This window comes from Sinocyclocheilus grahami, unplaced genomic scaffold (genome assembly GCF_001515645.1).
Source record: "Sinocyclocheilus grahami isolate Dianchi unplaced genomic scaffold, SAMN03320097.WGS_v1.1 scaffold335.1, whole genome shotgun sequence".
NCBI lineage: Eukaryota > Metazoa > Chordata > Actinopteri > Cypriniformes > Cyprinidae > Sinocyclocheilus > Sinocyclocheilus grahami.
The window spans coordinates 1207585-1223796 of record NW_015505514.1 but is presented as its reverse complement, the minus strand read 5'-3'; the positions used below and the strand labels follow the sequence as shown (position 1 = coordinate 1223796).

The following is a 16212-nucleotide window of genomic DNA, read 5'->3' as shown; positions in this document are numbered from 1 at the left end:
GTGGTTCTCTATTTGATGTAATCTACGGTTATAGTTGTATGCTTAATTCAGATTGTTCATTGTTACATTAAGCTATATTTGATCTATTTTGTCATGATTTTGACTACTAACCTCAGTTTGAATGTGATGAGGAGTTTGCCTCATAAGCACCATGCTAAGCTTCAGAAGTAAATGAAGAGAATTGTTGAATTTATAAAATCCACTTACAAGCTTATGTGGCACATATTTGAAAATGGCATATGGGTATTGATATTGCCCAGATTGAGCCTCGGGAAATTAAAACTTGACCCTTATGTATCTGAACAATCTTTGTTTTGTATCCTTAATTTAGTTTGACATTTGTGTGTACTTTACAGCTTTATGAAACATTACGGTTACATTGTAAAACATATCCGTCATGTCGAGGGGATTCTTAATAGTGTTTTCATTGTTTAAGTATTTCTGGGCAGTTTCAACAAATCAAGCAACATATGTAAAAGAAAACGAAGAAAAACGTTCTTGGATCTAAGGACTCTTTGCAACCTGAGTTTGCTGCTTTAAGAGATTAACCATACCTTTGTGTTATTTTCTTTTGTATTTATTAATTTGTTTCTAATCATGTATCATTTGATCACTTTATTATTCCATTTAATTATTAATAATAATGATATATTCTCAGTTGATTCATTCATTGATATTGCTTGATTGATTTTGGGTACTGGACAAAACTGGCTATTAACAGGTTTTGGGTATCAGACAAAATGGATATTTTTTCCAACAGGATCTGGCATCCGGGGTTGGATCCAATGACTCGATGTAAGATTTGTCGGTAGGATGTCGGCACTATCTGTCAATCTGTAGCCATTTCCTGTCTGTGCTCTTTTACATGTGTCAATGAGATTTAGTATTTGAGTGTTGCAAAACTCTCCTTTTTGAAATGCATATGGGATTCTGTGTAATTATTAATCAGCTTTAATTTTTTATTTAATAAAGTGATTCTCTTGGTTGTGTGATTTTTGATTCTCTTTACTGTCTGAATAGGTATAGCCTAGTTGGAAGTGTTCCAGATCACCATGTAACCAGTCTGCTCCTTTAACCTGGAGTGTGCTACAAAGCCCCAATCTGACGCACATAAATCCTGACCTATCAGACCCATTAACACTGACTGATTACACACCATTGTCACCTGAAACTGCCTTTTGTCATGACAGGTTTATGGCTGATTGGATTACTGTTATATCCAAGGTTTCATTGACTAGCACACTGTCTCCAGAAAACCTGGCCTTGTTTACAATAACAGTTCATTGATAACAAAATATCACATCAAGCCACTTGCAAACAAACAGTATTAAACTATTCTGTTTCATTCCAGAAGGGGTCCAGAATCCCTAGCAAATGCCACTGAGAGTAACCACAGACATAGTTCATCATATTACCTATGAAAATGGTCCACTAATGTTTAATCATCAGAACAATATACCAAATATTTTAGCATTATAATGCTTAAACACCATTTATGGGGTCTATTTGAAGATTATGGCGTAGATCTGTAAACTTGCAATTCTGAGAAGAAAAGTCCAAATTGTGAGATATCCACAATTGCGAGAAAAAAGTCAGAATTGTGAGATTAAAAAGTAGCAATGATATATACAGTGGTGTGAAAAAGTGTTGGCCTTCCTGATTTCTTATTTTTTGCATGTTTGTCACACTTTAATGTTTCAGATCATCAAAAAATTTAAATATTAGTCAAAGATAACACAAGTAAACACAACATGCAGTTTTTAAATGAAGGTTTTTATTATTAAGGGAAAACAAAATCCAAAACTACATGGCCCTGTGTGAAGAAGTGTTTGCCCCCCTGTTAAAACTGGTTTATCACACCTGAGTTAAATTTCTCTAGCCACACCCAGGCCTGATTACTGATTACCTGATTACTCTTAAATAGGACCTGCCTGACAAAATGAAGTAGACCAAAAGATCATCAAAAGCTAGACATCATGCCGGGATCCAAAGAAATGCAGAAACAAATGAGACCGAAAGTAATTGAGATCTATCAGTCTGGAAAAGGTTATAAAGCCATTTCTAAAGCTTTGGGACTCCAGCGAACCACAATGAGAGCCATTATTCACAAATGGCAAAAACATGGAACAGCGGAGAACCTTCCCAGGAGTGGCCGGCCAACCAAAATTACCCCAAGAGCACAGCGACGACTCATCCAAAGTTTGATGATCTGAAACATTAAAGTGTGACAAACATGCAAAAAAAATAAGAAATCAGGAAGGGGGCCAACACTTTTCCACACCACTGTGTATATAATTTTTATTTTTTTTTATTCCATGGAGGAAACAAACTGAATTTCAAAATGCAAACTCCGAATTCTGAGGAAAAAAGATTTTGAAATATAAATTCGGAATTGCAAAGGGGAAAAAAGTGAATTCTGATTTTTAAAAAAAAAAAATTTGTACTGCGAGGTTTATCTTTTTTTTTTTTATTATTTAATTTTTAATTATTTTTTTTTGCCTTCAGAATTATAGAAACCATGTCTGAACAGTGAGATAGGCCTATACAATCTCATTTAATAGCTATATTTCTATTTAATTTCCGTAGCAAAATTAACTTCCATATTGAAACAAATCCGTGAATGAATTTAAATCTTTTTAGTGAACTGATTCGAGTAACTAGCCACCTTATTTTTCCCATAAGAGAGGGTGCGGCCAATTCTAAATGTTATGGCTCTGGCCTCAGGTCTCATTCACGTCCAGCTATTTTTAGCTGTACAAAACAGCTCATTTATATTGCAAATTGGTGTGTCTTACCATATTATTTTAATGTATTATCTTAATTATGAACACACTGGTTTGTAGTGCCAACAGTTTTACTGTTTACTGCATGTTGTTATTCTTCTAGTTATTTCCCCACAGCAGCTAATGAACTGAAAGTCTTCCTCATTGAAGAATAAGGTGGATATGAAAACTCAAAACTCTCACCACTAATGATCACACATTTAAGTGTGAATAAAAGTATATCAAATGAATAATAAATTGGGTGAAAATTAGTTAGAATCTGTGTTTATGTACACCAGTCTAGATCTATTTTTACTCTAGCTCTGAACAGGAGATCGCAGCACTGGCAATGCTAAGGTCATGGGTTTGACTAGGAATGCATGAACTGATAAAATGTGTACCTTGAATGCAATGTAAGTCAAGGTGTGTGTTAAACGCAAAAATGGAAAAGGAAACAGAAAGGCTAAGCACTATGCACTATCAATGGATCACGCTGGTGATGGTCAATGCCTACTCAAGTCAAACCTGGGAAATCCCTTTAACCATAAGACAGGCTGTATCAAGAGTAGGCTACTCAACTTTAATAAACACGACAAATTCACCTGTGCCAACCTATTCTCCAGAGAAAAAATTTGTGCTTAAGGGATGCTCTCAATTGTAATGAGCTCATGTGAATGCACGTGCTGACTTTCCTTGTGGCTTTAGAGACAGATCACCTGTCCTCACTATGGATTAGGTTCGGAAACAATGCAGTGCATTACTATTTCACCCTTTGCTACAGTAGTAAATACACAAAAAGTGGAGGTTATCTGACATCACTTCATACCAAAAACCCCAGAAGTGTGGCAGAGCCACTGACAACAGGGAAGTGTTAGATTTTATTACTCCATCCTAATCCTCTAAGCCTCCTAATTCCCCCCGACCGTGGTCTTGAGATGCTGGATGGATGCATGATGGCTTAGTCCCTCATTAGAAAAGGTTACGCTTTGCCCTCCTGCGTTACTCGCAGCGACTCGCCATGGAGGAGCTACTGATACCCACAGATGCCGAAGAGGCGCCTCCGGAGCCTGGCATCTTCTTCTCTCCAGCGGGACCGGCTAAAACCCAGCTGGAGAGAATGAAGGACTTCATGGCAAGCACGTTCTCGGCCAGCGTCAGAAAGTATGTGAAGGACTACATCAGGAAAAACGGGCTGCTGACGCTCTCGGTTCTAGCCGTGATCACAGGATGCGTCCTGGGCTTCACGCTGAGGGGTCTGGACCTCTCCACACAGGTAAGGCTTATTAAACGTGGATTTTAGAGAAATAAATGACTGTGGACATGTTACTGAAAATGTACACAAGGAAGGAATTATGGAAATGTACACAAGTTGTTGTAGTGATGCATTTTAATAGCCTAGGTCCCCATCAAACATATTATCTATTTCTGAAATGGTCAAAATGTTTTGTCATGCTTTTAATCAGTAAAACACAAATTTAGAACATATGTAGAACTAATGTTAATTAGATATTTGTAGACAATAAATGCTTCTTAGATGAAGATCTTATCTTGGAGATGTATGTGTCCTGTCCTGTCTAAAACTTTGGTGTCAAATACTAGCTATAGTCACTTTGTGTCTTCATAAATTATGTAAGATTTATGTTTTGAATATGGCAGTCAGATAGTGGATGGAAAGCGAAGTATGTCATGCTGTGTGTCAGAGCTCTTCCTATCTATCAGCTTCAACAATTTTATTTCAGTTTTGAACAGTCTCTGTGTGACACTGAAGACTGGAGTAATGATACTGATAATTCAGCTTTGCATCACAGGAATAAATTATATATTTTAAGTATATTAAGACCGTTATTTTAAACTGCAAAAATATTTCACAATATTATTAGTTTTTATTTGGTGCTTTGATAAAATTAATGCAGCCATGATGAGCAGAAGAAACTTCTTTAAAAAACAATAAAAATCCTACTGATCCCAAACTTTTGAGCGGCAGTATATATGCCAATTTAAGGAATATTTCCTGTTGTACTGGGTTTTAACTGAAATAAATTGAGATTATTTGTATTTTTGTTGTTGTTTAGAAATCACTACTGAACCCAGGTCACGTGATCATAAACCCCAGAAATAATAAATACTATTATAACTATGTTGTGATGGGATGAGGCATGTAGGTTTGAATGTCAAGAGGTACTTAAGGACATCTGTGCTCAGTGATCTAATCCCAGACAGACAGCAGTCCAGCTGAGACAAATGGAGGTTGACGTGAGAGACAGTCTCGCTGCCCGTGACGCCTGACCCCTGACCCAGCTGAACAGCAGAGCAAATGGCAACAGTCAGTCAGGGGAAGTAGCTCAGATGGGCTGCTCTCAGATAGCAAATTCATCCGGCCTTTTTGTGGATAGGCTATATGCAGTTATATTAATGCATTACATTAAGCATCAGTACTATTACTCATACTTAAACATAGCCTAATCATAATTTTATTAACACACTTTTAAGAACAAATCTTAAATTCTGGCATGAGGAGAGGTGTGCTATATTAGGGATTCACCGATGTATCGGCCAATAATTCGGCCGATAAAAGCAATTATCTACTAGACATTAACGCAATGTCACTTTAAAAATAGCGCAGGCTCTGTTTGACCCTGTGAGAATCACCGGTATCCGGTAGGCCTCACGTGGCCAGGCTTACCGCGAGTTTTCCCGTCACCAAATGTTGAACTGAAATAAATTGAGATTATTTGTATTTTTGTTGTTGTTTAGAAATCACTACTGAACCCAGGTCACGTGATCATAAACCCCAGAAATAATAAATACTATTATAACTATGTTGTGATGGGATGAGGCATGTAGGTTTGAATGTCAAGAGGTACTTAAGGACATCTGTGCTCAGTGAGCTAATCCCAGACAGGCAGCAGTCCAGCTGAGACAAATGGAGGTTGACGTGAGAGACAGTCTCGCTGCCCGTGACGCCTGACCCCTGACCCAGCTGAACAGCAGAGCAAATGGCAACAGTCAGTCAGGGGAAGTAGCTCAGATGGGCTGCTCTCAGATAGCAAATTCATCCGGCCTTGCTGATAGGCTATATGCAGTTATATTAATGCATTACATTAAGCATCAGTACTATTACTCATACTTAAACATAGCCTAATCATAATTTTATTAACACACTTTTAAGAACAAATCTTAAATTCTGGCATGAGGAGAGGTGTGCTATATTAGGGATTCACCGATGTATCGGCCAATAATTCGGCCGATAAAAGCAATTATCTACTAGACATTAACGCAATGTCACTTTAAAAATAGCGCAGGCTCTGTTTGACCCTGTGAGAATCACCGGTATCCGGTAGGCCTCACGTGGCCAGGCTTACCGCGAGTTTTCCCGTCACCAAATGTTGTTCGCCTCCCATCCAGTCTACTTGCTAAGAGGTTTGTGCTTTGTTACTTCTGATAAGAAACTTACCAATTCTAATGCTAAATTCAAACAATAAATGCCATTTTAACACATTTAAATGTGGCATAACAGATCGCTGTAGCGCCTCAGAAACGCCAGTCATATCATAAGTTATAGCGCGAAATAAACATGAATGAACATAAGAACAGAAGGTAGGCCTATGTCGAAAGGTACAATACAACTTATCGGAATGTATCATGTCTCAAGTAATCACTCCATCAATGTTTCAGCTGCAGAAAGACGTCAATAAAACAGCTTTTGATCTGTTACTTGAACTTTGCATTCACCTTGCAAGTGTTATGTGTTCACAGCTGGTTAGTTAAAAATAAATAAATAAATAAAACACTTGAGAGTTTTACTGTTAATTACATATGAATGTTTAAATCTGTCACAATGACAAATTCTTATGAAAACATGTGCAATTGAGTTGTATACCAACATTTCAGTTTTTATTTGAGTACTTGTGATTATAATAATATAAACCTTTAATTTTATAGTAATCTACCAAATGAGAGGGTTTTTCCCCCCTTAGGAAGAGCAAACAATTGGTATTGACAGTAATACTTTGAAATATTACAGTATTAGCCTACAATTTAAAATAATTGTTTTTCATTTTAATATTTTTTTAATTTAATTTATTTATTTGATGGCAAAGCTGAATTTTCAGCATCATTTCTCTAGTCTTAAGTGTCACATGATCCTTCAGAAATTATTCTAAAATGCTGATTTGCTGCTCAAGAAGCATTTCTGATTATTATCAATGTTAAACACTACAGTGTGATACACTACTATTTAGATTTGGTCATAGAATCTAGTGCTCACTGCAGACACAAACGACATCCAGCTCCCCAATGGGTGGAGTTAATCATTCCAAACTTCCATTCCAAACTCCATTATTTTTTTTTAAATATGACAAAATATATCATGTGGTAGTAAAACTGGATGGCATTTCAGCCGGTGTTACCAACATTAATTCTTTTTTTTTCTACACTGAAATGTTGAAATTGTGCAAAATTGCTTATAATCTGAAAAGCTCTTTCTCTGTTTTTGTAATCAGGCAAAAATATATTTCTCCTTTCCTGGTGAGCTGCTCATGCGGATACTTAAAATGTTGATTCTTCCCCTAATCACTTCCAGGTGGAGATTTGCCTCATTCTCATCTTTATATTTGATACAAACATTTTTGTCTTACATAAAGATTGTGTAAATATCTCCTCATATCAACTCGTACTGTCTGCCTGTAGTTTAATGTCTGGACTGTCGTCTATGGAGTCGAAGGCCTGCTGCAGGATGGGGGTGCTGACGGTCACCTACTACCTTTGGACCACATTCATCGCAGTAGTGGTCGGCATTGTACTCGTTCTTATCATCAAACCTGGCTATGGGACACACACGGAGAGCAGTAGACTGGGAGGTGGACAAGTCATAACGTCTGCAGATGCACTGCTGGATCTGGTCAGGTATGACTGTCCAAAAAAAATTGGTCAAGTAGCAACAACATTCTTGTAGGTCTTGAACTAACATTTATATCAGCCAAGCAGATTTTAGGAGTAGGCCTAGATATGGGGTTAAAGGCTTGGACAACCTCCTAATCAACCTATAGTGTTCTGTTTCAGTACTGCTGATCCAGGAACATGTACTACTTGGAAAATGGGAAAGTTCACAAATATGAACAGTTCTGTTCTGATATAGTTTCACACCAGTATGACTTTTTTTGTGACACAGAAAGAGAAAGTTTTTCCATGCAGTTACAAAGCATGGGGCATTCAGGCTTAAAAAATGACACAAAAAAGCATTAGAAGTATTAAAAGGCATATGAATTATGCTAGTATATCTTCTGTCTTCTGAAGCCATTCAATGGCTTTGTGTGAGGAACCGAATCAAATTCGCACTAGCTTTCCTTAGCATGTTCATGATTTGTGGTTGAATTGTTCTTTGAGTTAGATCTTTTCAAAAATCCGGTTCACAAAATCAGTCTAAATGAACCTCAACAGTCTGTTCTTCACACAAAGCTATTGTATTGCTTCAGAAGAATGTATTATAATATGAGTGTGCTATATATAAAAGGAAAATCATGTACCAGTTTTAAGGTGTTTTTACACAGAAGAAAAACAGTTGGAATGGCATGAGGGTGAGTAAATGATGATAGTGTTTTCATGTTTGGGTGAACTTCTTTAATATCAGCATTTTTATTACTAAAATACGCTTTTGAGGTAATTTTCTCCTCATTTTGATAGACATGTTCATAAGTCCCTCAAAACACATCAAATGTGTCTCTTGGACACTGTAAGTGCCATTCATAGGAAGAGTTGCCCATGTCTGGGGATTTTAAGCCATCCCATACAGTGCAATCCTATTAAAGCAGTGATTATGGTATTTTTAGTAATCTGCACAAAGGGCCAAGTAAGAAGAGCAGGACCCTCCCATTCCCCTCTGCCCATAAACACAGCAAGCTTCTGTTGGTCTTGTGCTGCTATACTTGATAATAGCTGGCCTAAGTGTTCACGTCTCCAGGGTGGACGCCATATCATAAAGTATAGATGTGGTGTAATATAATATTCATAAAAAAAAAGTTAATGAATTGGCATCATATGCTTTAAATATGGCCAGTTGCTCTACACTTTTACACTTATACTTTATTTCCATCCGCAGGAATATGATCCCCTCCAATCTCATTGAAGCCACATTTCAGCAAGTGAGTAAACAGACACCTGTCAGCTGTGTTTGTACTACCAGCATGAATAATACCTGTCAAATTGTATTGCTCAATTGAAGTATGTTATTTAAATGTGAGTTTGGCAAGCAGTTTTTGAAATTTCTGTATTGCCTCGTTCATGTAGGTTTTGCATTCTCAAAATAGTTACCTGGAGACAATCCCATACATGTTATTTATTATTCTCAAATAGTGTTAAAATCAAGGTTGGTCCCAGCCAATGCGCATGCACAGTCCTAAACATGCGTCTCAGGACACTGACTTTGGTTCCATTTGACTTTCTATGGAACCATCAGTTGTAGTGATCCGATGACTTTACCATCACATTGACAAATGACTCTTTTATTTAGAAGGCGGGACTTATTCCACCATAGTGCATAAGTGCCCGCCCACTTTTTCAGCAGTATTGGTTCTATATTTTTTATCTATATTTCCCATGAAGCATTGCGAATTAGTTCAATTTAAAAAACATATATATATAAAACTATGAATTTAAAGCTGTTGATTGTATCTATAGAACCTATATTTTTAAAGGTTTTTGCCAAATATGCAATATGTACTTTGTATATATTCACACTCACAACCACCAACACACACACACACACACACACAAATATTTAACTATTCTCATAGCGTATGTAGACTTGCGGTGATTCATGGGAGTGGGCAGGGCTAAGGAACTCGTTTGGTGGGCTGCGACTCTCTAGTTGGTGGAATTTTCTGTACAGCATCATGGGTAATGAAGCTGTAATTCCACTATTAAACATGATTATTGTGAACAATTGCTTTCCCAAAAGCATATGCAATCAATTAATAACCTCAGAGCTGATAACAGGTCTGTTCTTAACAGTGTTGGGGAAAGTTACTTTTAATAGTAATACATTACAATATTGCTTTACTCCATAAAACAAATTGCATTACTTTTTATGGAAAGTAAGGAATTACGTTACTTTTGCATTACTTTTTGTCACCTGGTCTGGGCTTGCTTATTTGTTTTTTAATAAAAATAAACTGAAAAGTTATATTTTGGGCAACTGTAAAGGCCCTTTTACTCCAAAAGTGAAATTAATAAGTCTCAGGCTGAAGGAAGTGACTCTGTCTCTGCACCTCACTCCCAATTTCTCTCAACACCGGGACATGAAATGTGTCAGTGAATAAATAGGGAAACAAAGTAACTTGTGTTACTTATTTGAAAAAGTAACTCAGATATTCCATTGTAAATTTAAAAGTAATGCGTTGAAAAAAGTAATCTGATTATGTAACTAGCGTTACTTGTAATGCTTTACCCCCAACACTGGTCCTTAAAGATTTATCAGTTACTTTTAAAAATCATTATCTCATTGGAGAATTTTTTTTTCACTTCCGGAATTCGACTGTTGCACTCTATTGCATTGCACTGTCTCCAATTCATAGTAATGTGAGTAAACCATTTTGTGTATAAATACACAGTCTTTGACGATACCTCAAATCATGAGGTTTATTGTCGACTTTCACCTGGTGGACAATAAAATCCATTAGACTTGCATTGTAGGATCAGGATAGAACATTGTTATAACCAGATTTATAAAAGCAAAAACCACTCACAATTTCTTAAAGTGCCCCTATTATGCCATTTCCAATATTGCCTTTCATGCAGTGTGTAATGTAGCTGTATGCGAATGTAACGATCAGCAAAGTTGCAAAGCCGAAAGTGCATGATAAATAAAGTTATTGTCTCCCAAAATAAAGAATCGTCTCTCTACAGCCTAAACGAGTCGTTAGTAATTCGAATCCCATTTGGGTAACACATTTGCATAATTCCCGCCTATGTTCTACGTTGGCCGACACACAAACACTAATTTTATCGACGACTGCTTCTCGGGGAGTTAAAAAAAAAATCTCGGGGAGTTCAACGAGGGATTCACTAAACGCTTGCTCTTGAAAGATGGCTCAGTACCCTGATTGTTTGGACCAGCTGGCTCCACTGAATTACAAGTATGATAAATAATAGATGTATATATTTTCTATCGAGCATTCAAAATACGGAACTATGGCAATGGGCCTATTGTTTCCGACACTCGCTGTACGCTGTAGACCAGTCACAACAGACTGGGCCATCTGACCAATCAGAGCAGAGTAGGCTCACGGAAAGGAGGGGTTTAGAGAGACTGAATCTTAGAACTGCTTTGAACGAATCGTTTGAGAAAATGAAATGAGGTGATATTAAATACATATTTTGAGAAAACGAAAGCATTTTTTGACCTTGCATGCATGTAATCCTATTGTAGGAGACTCCCAAAACAATATTAGAAACCTTAAAAATGGCATAATAGGGGCACTTTAAGAACATGTAAAACCTAGCTTTGCATAATCAGCACACGTTTTTTTCAGTTTAACACTGTAAAGCTGCTTTGACACAATCTGTATTGTATAAAGTGCTATATAAATAAAGGTGACTTGAGTTGACTTTTATATTTTGTTGTTTCAGTATAAGACAGACATTGTTCCAATCATAAAAGTGAACACAGTGAACACAGGACGCCCACATTTTGTCTACTTGATGCCTGATGAAGACAATCCAAAGGGTCGGTCGGTGCTGTTGGAGCTAACGCCACCTCCAGACATCGAGTATAAAACCCGACCAAGCCACAGTCAGCAGATGAACGTACTCGGCATTGTTATTTTCTCAGCCACAATGGGTAAAACATCTGCCTTCACCTAATGAGGCATCTTTACTAAGTAAAATCATGATCAAATGCATAACTATAAAAAGCACTTTTCATTTAGGTCTCTTACTTGGTAAAATGGGCGAACGGGGAGTTCCTCTGGTGAACGTTTGCCAGTGCATCAATGAGTGTGTGATGAAGATCATTAATGCGGCTGTATGGTAAGAGAAGAAGCACTGGTGTGAACATAGTCATACTCAAAAATCTGGCAATCAAAACTATCATCTCATTTAGGGGTTTTAAAGGAGCAGTTCCATGCAAAAACTGTTTGTTGTTGAAATGAAGATCAGGAATTAGTATTTACAGAATACTTGGCCAGGATTGGCCATTGAATGGGCTCAGATACCATTAGCTGAGGATCTGAGTGGAAGTTTCCAGCATGCAACTGGCACGGGCATAACGGCTGTAAGCATGAAGGTGTTAAAGCCATGCTGTCATTCAGCACACGCAGGGATTATGGATCACCTGCGTTTAAGAGCTGTCACACACTTCAACATGATGCTAGGTAGTGTGGGGCTAACAACGCTGTCACCCCATGTGTCACACTCCAAAAAATATTTAGGCCTAAATTGAAAATTTATCCTTTTGAATTGCAGATAAAATTTCCATCCATTTGTATTACACAGTTTTAAAGGGGTCATATGATTTTGCTAAAAAGAACATTATTTTGTGTATTTGGTGTAATGAAATGTGTTTATGCGGTTTAAGGTTAAAAAACACATTATTTTCCACATACTGTACATTATTGTTTCTCCTCTATGCCCCGCCTTTCTGAAATGCGTCGATTTTTACAAAGCTCACCAGTCTGAAAAGTGAGGTGTGCTGTGATTGGCCAGCTATCCAATGCGTTATGATTGGCCGAATACCTCAAGCGTGTGACGGAAGTGTTACGCCCCTTACCATATTGTGATGCCGTGTCCCGGAGCGATGAGACAAAAACATTAAAACCCATTATAAATGAGGCATTTGTTGCATCCAATCTGTATGACATTCTACAGAACAGAAAAGAGATTTTGAAGAATTATTGAACTGTTTTTGTCCATACAATTAAAGTGTTCCACAAAAGAAAGGTTTGAAATTAATGAGGGTTAGTAAATAATGACGGAATTTACATTTTTGGGTGAACTATCCCTTTAATGTGCCAAATTAATGACAGGACAGCACTGTCGAAGACGAAGTCTTGCTCATAATCACATATAATAGTCCTCAATATGACTGAAGAATTTGAAGAATCACATTCTTGAGAATCATATGATTAATTCCTACCATACTCTTTAACTTCTCTGTATTTCTCAACAGGTATTTTCCTTTTGGGATCATCTTCCTGGTGGCTGGCAAAATCCTGGATATGAATGATCCCTCCACACTTGGGAAGAAGCTGGGCTGGTACGGGGTGACGGTCATGGCAGGCCTGTTTGTGCACGGCCTCATCTTGCTTCCATTCTTTTATTTCATTCTGACATGGAAAAATCCTTTCACATACATCAGAGGGCTTCTGCAAGCCATGGTCATTGCCCTCGCCACGTCATCCAGGTAAAATGTGTAAATGGCTTGTCCCCTCTCCATTAAATTAAGCAGAAACATGCATTGACTTCATGACCTTGTAAGTGTGATATTCTCTCTTTTTCACAGTTCTGCAACGCTGCCCATTACAATGAAATGTTTGTTGGAGAACTGCCGAGTGGACAGGCAGATTGCCCGGTTTGTGCTGCCAGTGGGAGCCACCATTAACATGGATGGAACGGCACTTTATGAAGCAGTCGCTGCTATTTTTATTGCCCAGGTCAATGACTACGAACTGGATTTCGGACAGTTGGTCACCATCAGGTACTTACAGACAGGCAAAGATGTAACCAAATATAGCCAGATTTAGTGGTCGACCGGACCGATATATCGGAACTTTTATTTTGACAGTGCTCAGAACACCAGCACCTGTGCACACAGAGCACCTGTTCTCTGTCTTCATTAGTTTACTGTCTCTGTTTAACAGTTCTAATAAATTATTACACAGAACAAAGTTAGTAAAGGGCATCCGGAAACAGATAGCATTTTCTTTTCTATTAATAGTAACAAAGACGTTCTCATCAAACGTCAGCGTTCACCAAATGCGCATTTCATTTAAACAAATCTTTGAATAGCCTATCTAATGAACGTTTAATTTCACCAAGTTACAAACTTTGTCGAATTCAGCTCTGAAAAGTGTGCATTTGTCGACTGCATAAAAACAACTGCTGGTTACAGTGTTTACTTCCTTTTTATTCATATTTTAACAATTTCTTTATTTGTGTAAAATACTATAGTAGAATTACAGAATCAAGAATTTGCCCTCTAAATAAATCTCTTTATTTTACAGGATAGTTTTTTTTAATCAAGTAAATATGTTTTATATATTTTTTCATTTTCAAAATATATAATTTAGTAAATATTATGTCAAATAAATATAAATTTCAGCAATTAGTATGCATGTGTTTTTACTATATTTAAATTAATAGTGATATATATATGAAGAATTCAGATGCAAAAGTCTCTTAAGTGCCATTTCAAATTTTCTTCTAAAATTAGCATTTTTGTCAGGCTCCTATGTTTATTGAACATAGAAGAACCTATTCATTGCCATTAAAGTGAAATTACTGAACTTACACATAGGAGCGTGAGAAAATGCTCATTTTAGAAGAAAATTTCAAATGGCGTTAAATATATGAGTGTCACAGCAAAGGGTCTGAATACTTAGGACCATGTGATATTTCAGTTTTTCTTTTTTAATAAATCTGCAAAAATGTCAACAATTCTGTGTTTTTCTGTCAATATGGGGTGCTGTGTGTACATTAATGAGGAAAAAAAATTAACAAATGATTTTAGCAAATGGCTGCAATATAACAAAGAGTGAAAAATTTAAGGGGGTCTGAATACTTTCCGTACCCACTGTATATATATAGGCTTTATAATGGCCATCGGCCACCCTGCTCTCTAAGATTTTGGCATTGACCATCAAAAAAAATCCATATTGTTTGACCACTAGTCAGAATTGGGAAACTAAATGAAAATTTAAGAATCATCCATTTTGATCTACCACTATTCTGGATATTGGAGGGAGGACATCCCTGGACATCCCATTTTGTGCAAACTCAGTTTTAATAGGAAACTAGATCAACTCATCTAGCATGATCAGTTCCATCAGGAATTGGGTAAAATCATAATAATCATACTATTCTCATCTCCTCCAGTATAACAGCAACTGCTGCCAGCATAGGTGCTGCAGGAATCCCGGTCCCTGAAGCCTTAATGGTATTTATGAATTATTCTCAATGTTTATAAAAAAATACTCTTAATCTTGAAAATGTATTTAAAACCATTTTTCTTTTTTTTAACTCTAGATTTTTTTTCTTTGTTGTGGACAGTCTAACATGTCATTGACCCATTTACAAGTTTGTTATACAAGTCAAAGGCTTTTGTAGCATCATGCCTAAACTTTAGTTAATCTCAAAATACCACAGGCTTATTGATGATATGTGACCTTCTTTTTGTCAGGCTAAAGCAAATGGAGCTGCACAGGACAGCCAGACTGCTCAAAACATGGAGAATGTGCCTTTAACTAAAGTACCACTGCTGGGCGGCAAAGACTGTATATTGGAGGTGGTTGGTGACACTGTTTTTGAACGACCCACGGTCTACTACAATATATGTCAGGTCTGAGTCACCAGACGGATGCCTTACACATATCCAGGAACTTCCTTTCTACCACTGTGCCACAAAGAAGTACTGAACAAACACATTCTCTGGTTCTTCCATCTCTGCTTTTTAAAACGGACTAATATTGGCTGTTTTGCACAGCTTAATACATTTAGAATACATCCTATTCAAGGGAAATGCTTCTATTTACAAGGACAGGACTGAAAAAGTTATTTTATTTTTTTGGCCTCTTTTGCTGGAGGTAGGCTACAAAAGTTATTGCATGCTGGCATGCATTCAGGAATTTTGTCCTTCAGGTTCATGCTGATGTTACGGTCAAAATACGATCCAGAACTGCGATGACATCCTTCAACAACATCTTAATCTCTGATAGGGAAGGAAACTGAGTGACATTTCAAAATGCACAGTCAAAAGCCAATTATCCAGCATCACATGCAACAACACGGGTGACTGATTTGCAAATGTTATTTATTTTTTAAACATCTGCATTATTGTATTTTTGTGTAATGAACTTGCAAAACGTTTGTAATAAACAATATATATATATATATATATGAGATACAAAAATGGATGTAATGTTTGCACAGTGATGTTATGAGAAACGGCACGCACCTGAGGACAGATGGTTAGAGCGTTAACATCGGATTTAGTTTAGAAGAAAACAAGGAGTGCTTACGCCTAATTAGATAGAGCTGCTTGCATCAGGTTTAAAAGATCAGGATGGTCAGCCCAAAGAACATTAATGACAAATTAGCCATTCAGAGGTTATGACCACTGAAACTAATTCAGCAGGGACAAAACAGATGACCATGTTCCAAAGCACAGCTGACCCAATTATTAAGGCCTTAATCCTAATCGCATTCAATTTTCAATGTATTTTTTGTAACAAATGTTTAC

The 16212-nt window shown here is 37.0% G+C and overlaps 1 protein-coding gene across 1 annotated transcript; it reads left to right on the top strand.

Moving 5' to 3' along the window:
- Nucleotides 1-3505: 3505 nt before the first annotated feature.
- Nucleotides 3506-13991, top strand: LOC107602812 (excitatory amino acid transporter 5-like). The gene is made up of 8 exons (XM_016295402.1): nucleotides 3506-4035; nucleotides 7265-7344; nucleotides 7452-7667; nucleotides 8860-8902; nucleotides 11388-11598; nucleotides 11687-11786; nucleotides 12925-13158; nucleotides 13258-13991. Exons 1-8 carry the CDS (start codon nucleotides 3781-3783, stop codon nucleotides 13496-13498), a joined length of 1380 nt encoding a protein of 459 aa, XP_016150888.1. The 5' UTR covers nucleotides 3506-3780; the 3' UTR covers nucleotides 13499-13991.
- Nucleotides 13992-16212: the final 2221 nt, after the last annotated feature.